Source organism: Vombatus ursinus, unplaced genomic scaffold, assembly GCF_900497805.2.
Source record: "Vombatus ursinus unplaced genomic scaffold, bare-nosed wombat genome assembly UNPS02005236.1, whole genome shotgun sequence".
In the NCBI taxonomy this organism is placed as follows: Eukaryota; Metazoa; Chordata; class Mammalia; order Diprotodontia; family Vombatidae; genus Vombatus; species Vombatus ursinus.
In genome coordinates, this window is record NW_020945014.1 from 246,113 (window position 1) to 258,612 (window position 12,500).

The 12,500-nt window shown below is 42.7% G+C and overlaps 1 protein-coding gene across 2 annotated transcripts in view; it reads left to right on the top strand.

Moving 5' to 3' along the window:
• LOC114030509 (lymphocyte antigen 6E-like) overlaps window positions 1-12,500 on the top strand; it is a 19,303-nt gene that overhangs the window by 5,648 nt on the left and 1,155 nt on the right. Inside the window, exons 1-2 of one of the 2 annotated variants that reach the window (XM_027845349.1) lie at window positions 1,980-2,142; window positions 2,936-3,055. In XM_027845349.1, coding sequence (XP_027701150.1) covers window positions 2,112-2,142; window positions 2,936-3,055 — 151 coding nt within the window. In that variant the 5' untranslated portion in view covers window positions 1,980-2,111. Of the gene's footprint in view, window positions 1-1,979; window positions 2,143-2,935; window positions 3,056-12,500 lie in introns of those variants that run through there. The other variant, XM_027845344.1, reaches the window with a different exon arrangement.

Here is a 12,500-nt window from a genome sequence, read left to right on the forward strand (position 1 = left end):
AGACACAGACAGAGACAGACAGAGAGACAGACAGCACAGAGAGAAAGAGGAGACAGAGAGGGAGAGAGAAAGAGAGAGAGAGAAGCAGAGAGACAGTGAGAAAGAAAGACAGAGAAGAGACACAGAAGCAGAGAGACAGTGAGAAAGAAAGACAAAGAGGAGATAGAGAGGGAGAGAGAGAGAGAGAAGAGAGAGGAGAGCATGTAAGCTTGAAGGCTGTGTACCACCAACAGACCTCCTTAAGAGCAAAGATTCTTTTCTTCCTGTGTTTCTACCTCTAGCATTGGGCATAGTGTCTTGTCCCCAGGAGTACTTGATGAATGCGTTGAGATGGAATGGCATCTGCCCTCCCTGTAACTTCCAACCTCTATCCCAGTTCCACCCTCTGGAGCTAAGCAGAGAAAGTCTAAACCTTCTTTCCCATGCCAATTGTTTAGATATTTCATCCCAGCTCTCCCTATCCCACCCAAAGTCCTTTCTACTTCTGGTTAACCAGCCCTGGACCCCTCTGATGACTGTCATGCAGCGTTCTCTTTGGTCATCCTTCTTTTGGAGGCACTCCTGTTTGTCATTGTTCTTTGCCTGTCCATTGACAGGCGAGGGGTTCTGTCACTCCTTGGTTTCTAAAGGCATCGTCTTAATGGCTCTTCAAGGTCTTCAGCCAAGCAGGACCATGAATAGGACCTGTGCTTTCTGGACTCTGGGTCTGTGCTCACACTCTTTCCTCCCACCCTCCGGCTGTTGCTGAACTGTAATCCACCTTTAAAGGCCATTCACATGCCTCCTCCCTCTAGGATGCCTTTCCTGATCCCCCTCCCTCCCCCCATAATTGAATTGTCTCTGGAGGATCTCACATAGCATTGTGTTTTATACCTCTCTGATGCACATATCATGTATCATTGCTGCACCCACAGAGCACCAGTCATCCAGGATACAGAAGCAACTTCAAGTCTCCTTTCTCCTGGGAAGGCACAAGGACAAGGGGCCACAATCTCTTCTCCAATTTGTCCTCCTGCTCGGGGTCTGGGGAGCACCAGGAAGGCAAGCACAGACATTCTTGGGCTCTGTCCATGAAGGAGACAATGAGATGGCTCCAAACACAGCCCCTGCCTCACCTCTTTTCTGCTGACCCTTCCCTTCCCTGGCATGTGCAAATGAAAAGATTGCCAAGGCCTCACTCAGGGGCACCATATCTGGAGTGCTGATCTTCCCATAGCCTTTGAAACTTGCCACATCATGGGCGGAAAAGTTCCACCCAGGTCTGAGCAGCTCCATTCAGGCTGGACAACAGCAGTGGACCCGGGGCCTAGAACAGGGATGGCACTGGTTAGTTTAACACTCAAACATCCTGGCAATGTGGCTGGCATAGTGGACAGAGCCCTGAGCTCAGGCAGGAAAATGCCTTTACCAAGAGAATCTTGGCTCCAATCCTTTTTCCTGTCCTTCTTCAACCCACTGCTCTTAGTTCTGGGATCAAGAAGAATAAATTGGGGCAGCTAAGTGGCACAGTGGATAGAGCACCAGCCCTGGAGTCAGGAGGACCTGAGTTCAAATCTGGCCTCAGACATCTAACACTCACTACCCGTGTGATCCTGGGCAAGTCACTTAACCCCATTGCCTAGCAAAAAATCAAAAACAAACAAACAAACAAAAAAAGAAGAACAAATCTACTCCATCTTCCACACAACAGCCCTTCAGAGATTTGAAGACAGAAGTAATGTCTCCCACCCACTAAGTCTTCTCTTCTCCAGACTAAATACTCCCAGTGCTTTCAAGTAACATGTGAGTGGTATAATCTCCAATTCTCTCACTGCCTGATCACCATCCTCCATCTTGTCAGTGGTGCTTCTAAAATGTGGTGTCAAGATAGGGAACAGGAACTGGATCTGTGATTTCATTGGCAGAAGGAACTCCCAGATGAGGAAACTCCCTCCAGCAACGTAGGTTGCATTTCTCTGAAAAAGAGTCGTATAGAACTCCTTAGAGCAGCGAAAGGCCTTTGAGTGACTTGTCCAGGGTCATGGAGCCAGTGTATATCAGCAGCAGGACTTAAATCTATGACTTCCTAATTTGAAGGACCGAGGTCTATTTACTACATCAAATTGCCTCTCATGGAGCTGGGAACTGAACAGAATACTCCTGGTATGGTCTGATCAGGGCCTGTCATTTAACCTTCCTCAGCTTCATTTCCTGAATCTGTGAGTGACAAAATTAGACTAGGTGATCGCCAAGCTTCCTTCCAGCTTTAACCTTCAGTATTCTATGGTCTTTTCTGGCTCTGGCATACAATGTTTTATATTTTATTTTTAAACGTCCCTCCTAACTCTAATATCAGGTTCTAAGATCCCTTCTAAGGCTCGTTCCATCATGAATATTCTATTTTCACTCAGTTAACCAAAAACCATTTATTTTTGTTTAATCATTTTTCAGTCCTGTTCAACTCGTCGTGACCTCATTCGGGGTTTTCTTGGCAAAGATACTGGAGTGGTTTGCCATTTCCTTCTCTAGGTCATTTTACAGATGAGGATACTAAAGCAAACAAGGTGAAGTAATTTGGCCAGGGTCACTCAGCTAATAAGTGTCTGAGGCCAGATTTTAATTCAGATCTTCCTGACTCCAGGTCTGGCCCTCTATCCGCTGTTCCATCTAGCTGGCCCAAGCATTTATTAAATACTTATTATGTGCCAGGCATTGTGCTAAGGGTGAAGGGAGAGAATAAACATTTATTAAGCACCTACCATATGCCAGGCACTCTAGTAAGTACTTTATAAATATTATCTGATTTGATCCTCACAACAATGCTGGGAGATACTACTACTACTACTGCTGCTGCTGCTACTGCCACTACTACCACTTCCAAACATTTATATTGTGCTGACTTTGTGACCACTGCATTGAAGAAGGCAGCTTTTCGGTCTGGCTTTTCTTCCCACAGGAAGTGCTCTGCGATGCTATACGTGTGTGGGGGACAGGTGCCACGGAAAGGGCCAAAGATCCACCAACTGTTCATCCTCCGATGCCTACTGTGAGACCATCGTGATAGCTGCTCAGTTTGGTAAGTTTCTGCCATGATAAGGAGCAGTGAGGAAGATGAATAAAAGCTCCCATTTCTGTAGGGTTTTAATATTTACAAAGAACAGCCCAGTGAGGTAGGTAATGAGGATTATTGAGCACATTTTATAGAGGAGACAAATGAAGTTCGGCAAAGGCAAATGACTTGCCCAGGGTCACACAGCTAGTAATGGAAGGGATGGGATTTCAGCCTTGGCTTTCTGATTATTAATCTCTTGACCTTTCCACTGTAGGGAAGCTGTAGGGCTTACTTTATTTGACCCATAAATGTGATGGACATCAGTCAATGGGTATTTACCAGTCATCAACCACATGCCTATCCCTGTGCCAAGTGTGTGGGGGAGGGTGGAGAGTGGAAGAGAGGGGGCAGCTAGATGGTGCATTGGATAAAGCACCATCCCTGGAGGCGGAAGGACCTGAGTTCAAATCTGCCCTCAGACACTTGACACTAGCTGTGTGATCCTAGGCAAGTCACTTAACCTGAATTGCCTCACCAAAAACAACAACAACAACAACAACAACAACAACAAAAGCGTGAGAGAGTGAAGGAGAGCATAGCTTCTGACCTCAAGAAGCTCAAAATCCAATTGAGGAAACAAGACTCAAACAGGTAAAATGGAGGACCATTGCAGAGGCATTCAGTTGCATGATACAAACTCGAGGTGTTCAGAGGAGGAAGTGGAGAGAATGCTGCATGTAGAGGTTCATGTCTTGGATTCAAAGCCCTACTCCTCTGCTTACTACCTTTGCGATCTTGGGCAAGTCTTCTCGTGGGCCTCAGTGACCCTGAAGGTCCAGTCCACCTCTAGGATGTATGATCCCAGGGTCCTGAGATAGAAAACATTTCACAGAGGAGCTGAGCCTCTAAAGACAGACAGACAGACAGATAGATAGAAAGTTAGATGGGTAGATAGATGAATAGATAGAAAGATAGCTAAAGGATAGATGGATGGATAGAAAGGGTTAGATAGATGAATAGATGGATGACTAGAGTGAGAAAATGAGCGAATGAGTGAGGGAGTATTTACTAAGTCTTTACTATGTAAAGGCACTGTGCTAAACACTGGGAATGCAAACAAAAGCAAGCAAGCAGATTCCTACCCTCAAGGAACTTGTATTCTAATATAATATTATTATATTAGTACAAGGGGGAGGCAGAGAGAAGACATATAAAGAGGAGTTGGAAAAGGAGTGTGTAGATAGTGAGGGGAAGGAGATGAAGATGATGGCGGGGGTAGCATGGTGTGGACGTCACTGGGAAGGTCAACAACCCTTTTCTTCAAGAACTAACTGCTTTCTCTTCTCTAAGCATGCGTTCAGCATAGGCAGAGACCGGAGCAAGCATTACCTTTAGCTCTTCCCCTCGTCCTCAGAGAATGCTCTTCCCAGGGCATATGCATGATGCCTGAGCACGCCCAGTCCCTGTTCTGTGCGTGCCTGTACCCTCTGCTGATGAAACTCTGCACATTTGGCATATCATCCTCCCCACCCTGTCCCCACCTGTTGATACCCATCCCATCCTTCAAAGCCCAGCTCCAATCCAGCACTTCTGCTGGGATTTCTTCCCCAGTCCCCTACACAGGGATGTCTCCATCGTCAGACTTTGTAGCATTGTGCTTCTGTGATCATGCTATATTCCTCTTACGGAGCTGTATTCTTATTAGCTATTCTCTGTATCTGTGCATGCTATGTGGACAGGCACTGGGCTTTAGCAGAAAGAGGGCTAGACTTGCCCATGACCTGGGTCGGAGTTTCAGCTCTGTCACATAGTAATTGTGTGACCTTGCGCTTGTCACTCCATATCTTTGCATCTTAGTCTCTTGTCTGTATGATAGGGATAATATTTCTTGTGCTTCCTGTCTCACAAGGTTGATTGGAAGCATACTCTATAATGCCTTAAAGTTATATACAAATGTGGATTAATATAATTACTACTAGATCATAAACTCCTTGTGGGTAGAAACAGGGTTTTAATTATCTTTGGTCCTCCCATAGTTCCAAGCACAGGGTAGGCATTTGACATGGTTTTTGAATGGACAAATGAACAACTTCCTCTTATCAAAGAGCTAATCATTCATTCCTATAGATTATTCAGGCTCCTGGCTTCTCCTATGGCGTAGTAGAAAGGGCATTGCACTGGGTATCAGGAGACTGGTCTTTAGATTTAGTTCTTCCTTGATTCACTCGATGACATTAAGCTAGTCTTACTGGCTAGATTTCTTTCTCAAAAACCAAGCCTTAAACCCAATTCATTCTAGATCTCATTGATTGGACACTAGGTCCCTGCCCAGGCACGCTTACTGGTTACTCTTGGGCCCTCCTGGCTGTGTGTGAACGTAAATAGTAATTGTTTCTCTTTTGGTCCGCAAGCCTGAGGGTCCTCCCTTCCCAGTTTGATTTTTTTTTCTTATTAAAGGATCCATCCCTTGATTCACTTCTTAAACAGGCCTATTCATAGAATGGGAATTGCCTCACTCAACAAAGTGAGACTTCAGGGGGAGCTAGGTGGCGCAGTGGATAGTGCAGTCAGGAGGACCTGAATTCAAATCCAGCCTCAGACACTTGATGCTTACTAGCTGTGTGGCCCTGGGCAAGTCACTTAATTCCATTGCCTAGCAAAAAACAAAGTGAGACCTTAGCTTAAAAAGGCTGAGGTCTCCCACTGCATCCTGGGCCATCTCCCAGTTGTCTTGATCTATATTTGGCTGCTGGACGCAGATGGCTCTGGAAGAGAAAGTGAGTCTGGTGACCAAAGGCCTTACTCTTCTCATCTGCAAAATGGAAGGGAAGACTTCCAGGACGTCTAAGGTCCCTGCCAACTTTGACATTCTAAGTTCTTTCAGCTCAGCCCCTCCCAGCTCTGATAGACTATTCCCCTCTAAACTCTTACATTCTCTGTTCTAAGGTCCCAGCCCAAACATTCTGGAGTCTAAGGCACCTCCCAACTCTGACATTCTGTATTTTGAAACCATTCTGGCTCTTATAATCTGTTGTTCTGTTAGTTTTGGTTCCTCCCTTGGGGGAATTTTTCCACCTCAGCAGGGTAGTTGAGGGAAAGGAGAATATATGATCCTCAAATGAGTCAAAGGGCGTTGCTTGCTTTTGGTAACTGCTTTGGGGTGGGAGGGCTAAAATAGTAGTAACACGAGGATTACAATAAGGTGTTTTCCCATCTGGTTCACTCCTAACTGCCCAGATGGGAAAAAGGTCCTTTAAGCCAGAACTATCCTTTCTGAGTATCTCTCTAGCTGGCTTACTAGGTGGGGTGGAAAGTGAGGCCAGTCCAGGGGTGAGCTGGAATCCATCGCTAAATTTTCCGTGTAAGCATTTACATCTTGGAAATCAGCAAATGCTACAAATTAAGGCTTGATTTATTATTTTATTGATAGTCTAAACTTAAGAAAGTGACAGAGGAAACAATATGCATAATAATGCATATTAAACTTAAAAGTGTGCCCTGGCTACATTTTCCCCCCTTGGAAAGTGAGTTGTTAAACATTTATCAGCATGCCCCTGGATCAGTTCCAAAACTATCAGTCCACTTACATACCCAGTCATACGGAGTCCAAATATCCAGGACAAAAGTAAGACAAACAAACCTACAAAAAGAAAACAAAAACCATTCCTTCTACTGATTTGGAACCAACCAACAGATTAGCTTGGCTTTATTCCTGCCCCACCCTCCACCCCTTTAACTGCAAAAGCACTTAGTGTCCACAACACATAATTGTGGCCTGGTGGAAATACTGCTGACCTTCCAAGAGGCTTTAGATTGCCCTCACATTTCTGTGATAACTTGGCTAAGTCACGCTCCCTCGTCTGGGCCTCATTTTTCTCTTCCGTAGAATGTAGAGGTAGGGCTGGGTCTCTTATGTCCCTTCCAGCTCTAGTTTTTGATGACTCAGTTATACTGCTTACTAAGTTATTCTTGCAAGTGAGTAATGTCTCCCCACCTAGAACTTGCTCACAGTTCTATAGCTGAGACACTTTCCTTACAATGGCCCTACGGTAAGTAGTGAGAGAATCATCACACCCATGTTTCAGATGAGAAGACTGAGGCTCAGAGAGCTCAGGCTGAATTGGTGTCCAAGTCAGGGCATTTGATCTAGCTAGGCTCTCTGACTCTAAGCCTGGTCCTCTTTCTACTAAATTATTAGGAAGCCTGTTCAAAGGGGACTAATTAGTCAAGTCTTGTGCTAGAGGGACTGTTGATGTTACTTTCTTGCTCCCCATTGGACTGTAATCTTCCCAAGGGCAGAGCCTGCTTTGTATTTCACATCATAGAATCTGCTTCAGAAGGGAGCTTAGGGGCCACCTTGTCCATTTGATACCTGAATAAGGACTTTCAGCAGCCTTCCCCATTGATGGTCATTTGACCTGTGCTTAAAGAGCTCCAGGGAAGTCTTTCCTTCCTTCCTTCCTTCCTTCCTTCCTTCCTTCCTTCCTTCCTTCCTTCTTCCCCCTTTTCTTTATCTCTCTTTTTCTTTCTTTCTCTCTTTCTTTCCTTCTCTCTCCTCTTCTCTTTCTCTCTCCCCTTCTATCCCTTCCTTCTTTCTCTTCTTCCTTCCTTCCTTTCCTTCCTTCTCTCTCTCCTCTTTCTCTCTTCCCTTCTACCCCTTCCTTCTTTTCTTCTCTCTTTCCTTCCTTCCTTTGATTCCTTCCTTCCTTCCTTTCTTTCCTTCTTTCTTTCTTTCTTTCTTTTTTTTTTAGGCAAATGGGGTTAAGTGACTTGCCCAGGGTCACATAGCTAGTAAGTGTCAAGTGTTTGGTCTGAGTCTGGATTTGAACTCTGGTCCTCCTGACTTCAGGGCCAGTGCTCTATTCACTGTGCCACCTAGCCGCCCCCCCTTCTTTCTTTTTTCTCTATCTTCCTTCCTTTTCTTTTTTCCTTCCTTCCTTCCTTCCTTCCTTCCTTCCTTCCTTCCTTCCTTCTTTCCTTCCTTTCTTTCCTTCCTTCCCTCCTCCTTTTCTTTCTATTTCTTTCTTTCCTTCCTTTCTTCCTTCTTTCTTTCTTTCTTTTTTCCTTCCTTTCTTCCTTTCCTTCTCTCTCCCCTTCTTTTTTTTCTCTCTCTCCTTCTTGCTCTTCATTCCTTCCTTCCTTTCCTTTTTTCTTTCTTTCTTTCTCTTTTTTCCTTCTTTCTTTCTCCTCAGTAACTCAATAACCTCCTTCACTTTTTTCCCATTTTCTTGCAGCCCAAGACAAGAAGCTACATGCCTCAGCTTATAAGCAGGCTTAAAGGATAGAAACCTGATGACAACATTTAAGACTTTTCAAATACACCTTTCCCCCAGGGAATTCAGATTATTTGCTGCCTGTTCGGCCTGTATCAATACATGTGGTTGGAGGGAGGAAGAAAGATGGGCATTGAGAAGGAAGTTATTCTAATCTAAATAACCAGCTATTTCAGATACATGTGCTATTTTATCCAGAAGGATCCCTATCATTGCTTCTATCCTCCCCTTGCTTTTCTGTTGCATTAAGGGAAATGGTGTACATGTACCGTGTAGGTATGTGTGTGTGCATGTATGTATTTGTATGTGTGTGTGTGTTTGTATGTGCATGTGTGTATGTATGTATGTGCAATAATAATAATAATGACAGCACCCATTCCGATAAGGATTTGAGGTTGACTAAGACCTATGGAGATGGAGAGCATGAGTTAGGATCCCTACTTTCTACGAGGAAAACTAAGACAGAGAAGGAAAGGACCTTGCATTGTGTCATGAAGCTAATAAGTGTGTATGCCAGTCAGCTAGCAGTGATTAAACACCTAACTGTGTACCCGGCACTGTGTTAAGCGCTGGATTACACGTGCTTGCTTATAGATCTAAAGGGACCTCAGAAACCATATAGTCCATTTTACGGATGAGGAAACTGAGGCCCAGGGAGAAATAGAGTCAGGGGGATCTTTTCTATGCCATATCCAAGGTCATCCCCAAAACCTTTCCCAGGTTACAGACATCCACCTGTAAGCGGCTTCCTGCTTACATGTCAGTTCTACTCCTGGCTTCATGACAATTCAGACAATTATCCCTGTAATCAAAGCTCAAAAACAACAGTAAGTTACAGTCCTGGAAATTTTTACCTTAAATAGCCAAATTTCACTAACTACTACTTAGGGTCTGAATATCTTTCCTGATGTTTCCTTAACTGTTAATACTTTTATTAATACTTTATTTATAAATTAAAACTACCCATATTCTGGGGCTTCAGACATGCAGCAAATACCTGATGTCTGATTCATCATTTGACTCAGCAGGCATCATATGTTGAAGCTACATCTTTAAACCACCTTATACACTTTCATAATAGCCAAGATTTTCAAATGAAAATTTACCATTATAGTAAATATTATTATTATTATCATTAGCAGTAGTAGTACCTGTTTTATAACATAATATACCTCATTAAATATTTAACAGTTTTCAGATATCCATTTTTTATCACATCCTTTTAAAAGCCCAATTCATAATCTTATTAATAGCATCCAGACTAAAAGGGAAGTTTTGTCTAGCAGCATTTCTGGTTTACAATGGTCTCTCAAATTTCACAATATAAATTTAGAAATACAATATAATTTAGAAATACAATAATAACACAAACAATAAAATTCAGATGACATCAATTGAATATCCAAATTATAACATTTAAAAATCATTGATCTTATTATCTTTGGTATTTTTAAAACTACTTAAGAGTTATCAGGCATGGAACAATTACATTCAATTAAAGAAATAATAATAATTACAAAGCAGAAAACTGTGGGAAAAAGAGATAACTTACCTAAGATTAGACAGCTGATAAGTTTCTGCAACCAGAACAGAGAAGGGTGGGCTTGCCAAGAGCAGAAGCTGTCTGGCTTCCCCACCTTGTACTGCCATGCTAGGTGCTGCCAGGGGCATCAAGACCCTCCGCAGGTAACATCTGGGCAAAACCTGCCAAGGACTAGGGTCGCCTTGGAAACACCGACTAACTGGGCTTTGGGGGGAGGGGCGGTACAGTAGAGGGCACTGCCTAGGGGCTAGAGTGGCTGGTGCCAGGACTTTCTCATGGGTGGTAGTTCCTCGTGACAGGACAAGGCAAATGCTGGCCATAGGGCCTGCTTGCTGGACCTTAGCTCTGGGAAACAGGATGTCTCCAAAATATTTTGAGAAGCTAAAATTGTAATCTCAGAAGCTATAAGTATCTGGCATACCAGATAGGGTAGAAAGTAGGGCTGCTTCCAAAGTCAGTAGCCCCCGTATATATCTAGGCAGCCAGAGTCCAAATATCTAGGACAAAAGTCAAAACAAGCAAACAAAATGCATTCTCCCTTCAGTACCATCACAGCCCTTTAGAATAAAGTAACTAGAAATGTTCACCCCTAACCTCCTCATCCTGCTTTTCTTCTTTAGTCTAACCATCAGACCTAGTACAACCTCAAACATTTTGTTGTTATGTGACCCTAGGCAAGTCACTTATCTTCTGCCTGCCTCAGTTTCCTCAGCTGTTAAGTGAGGATCATAATACCCCTACCTCCCAGAAATGTTGTGAGAATCAAATGAAATAAACATTGTAAACTGCCTAGTACAGTGCCTGGCACATAGTAGGTGCCTAATAAATGCCTGTTTCCTTCCCTTCCTGCCTCCCTCCTTCATTCTGGTCCACATCCTCTCCAGGTAGTCCATGTCTTTCCTAAAGTGTGGTGCCCAGTGCTCATGTGACTCCAGACATGAGCAAGAGGCCAGGATAGCAAGGGTACACTGACCAGGGAAGAGGCAAGAATACCCAAATCTCAATTCTCCATGTAGACTGGGAATTTTTTTTTCTTAATAGTATTTCATTTTTTCCCAATTATATGTAAAGGTAGTTTTCAACATCTATTTTTGTAAAATTTTAAGTTCCAAATTTTTCTCCCTCCTCTCTCCCCTCCACAAGACAGAAAGCAATCTGATATAGGTGATACATGTACAATCATGTCAAACATATTTAGATTGGGAAATGTTTAACAAAATAAATATAAATATAATGCAACATGTAGATATTGAGAGAATTAGGGCACCAAAAGTTTTCTCTTTTCAACATACTTCATGTTATGATCTTTGATTTAACAGATGTTTATTTAAGTCTCAAAGTATGGTCCACAGACCCCGAGGGGTCCCTAAGACCCTTTCAGGGGATCCTCAAGGTGAAAACTATTTTCATAAAGATACTAAGACATTATTTGCCTATTGAAATACTCTTCCCTCTCCCAACTCTAGATCAATATGAGGCCAGATTCTCTACTAACTTTAACCAAAATAGCATATGACAACAGATTGATACTGAAACAAATATGAGAATGTAGCTGTCTTCTATTAAGCTGACATTAAACAGGTTTGCAAAAATATGTAAAATAATGCCACTTTCATGGATTTACTTGTTTTAGAAAATATAGTTATTTTTCATACAAATGATGTTGACGTGCAATAGCTTTATTGTTGCTATTTTTAAATGAACTAAAAAGAAATATTTTAAATGATTGGTTTTAATAATTAATGTCAATCTTGATTAATATGACTCATATAAACAAAGGCTTTTTGGAGTCCTCAATAATTTTTAAATGCAAAGGGGTCCTGAGACCAAAAAAGTTTGAGAAGTGCTCACTTAGAGTATACAATATACAAAGCATAAGCACCCCATGAATTAGGCAGGATAAGGGACTTAGCTCCATTTTACAGATGAGGAAACTAAGGCCTTAGAAACATCAAGTCTAGAATAAAGTGACAGAATTAGTCTTTGTCAAGGGCAGGGCTAACAGCTGAGTTTTGTGATTTCTGGCCCAGAGCCCTTACCAGGTAGCCATGGTTCCTCAAATTCACATTAGGTAATGAGGCTTCTCTCTCTCATGAGGACTCTGAGACAGTCTCTGTTAATGTGAGCCTATGTCATATCAATGAGCTCACATCCAGGCCAGCTTCCCACCATTGTACTTTATATAGCCCTTGGTAGCTTGGTTTTTTGAATTGGTCTCTTAATATACTTTCCTGACTCAGCTTTCCCTCCCTCCCACAAATAACTGACACATGTTACATTATGTGTATGTATATATACACACACATACATATTTGCAGCAACCTTATACATACATACATATATATGTGTATGTGTGTGTGTGTATGTGTGTGGAGAGAGAGAGCTCGAGAGCTCTATCTATATCTATTGATCTATCTATCCATCCATCCATCCATCCACTCACCCACTCATCCCTCCTCACCTCCAATACTTCCTTTTTATCATCTAACTGAATAGAATTCAAATTCCTTTCCTTATTGTTTGAGGTTCTCCACAACTTAGCAGCAACTGACCTTTCCAGCCTTATTTCCTATTACTCCTCTATGCCCTGTAGGTTTCCACCAAAATGAACAAACACTTTGCCCCTTACCATGTGCTGAGCCCTCTTACCTAC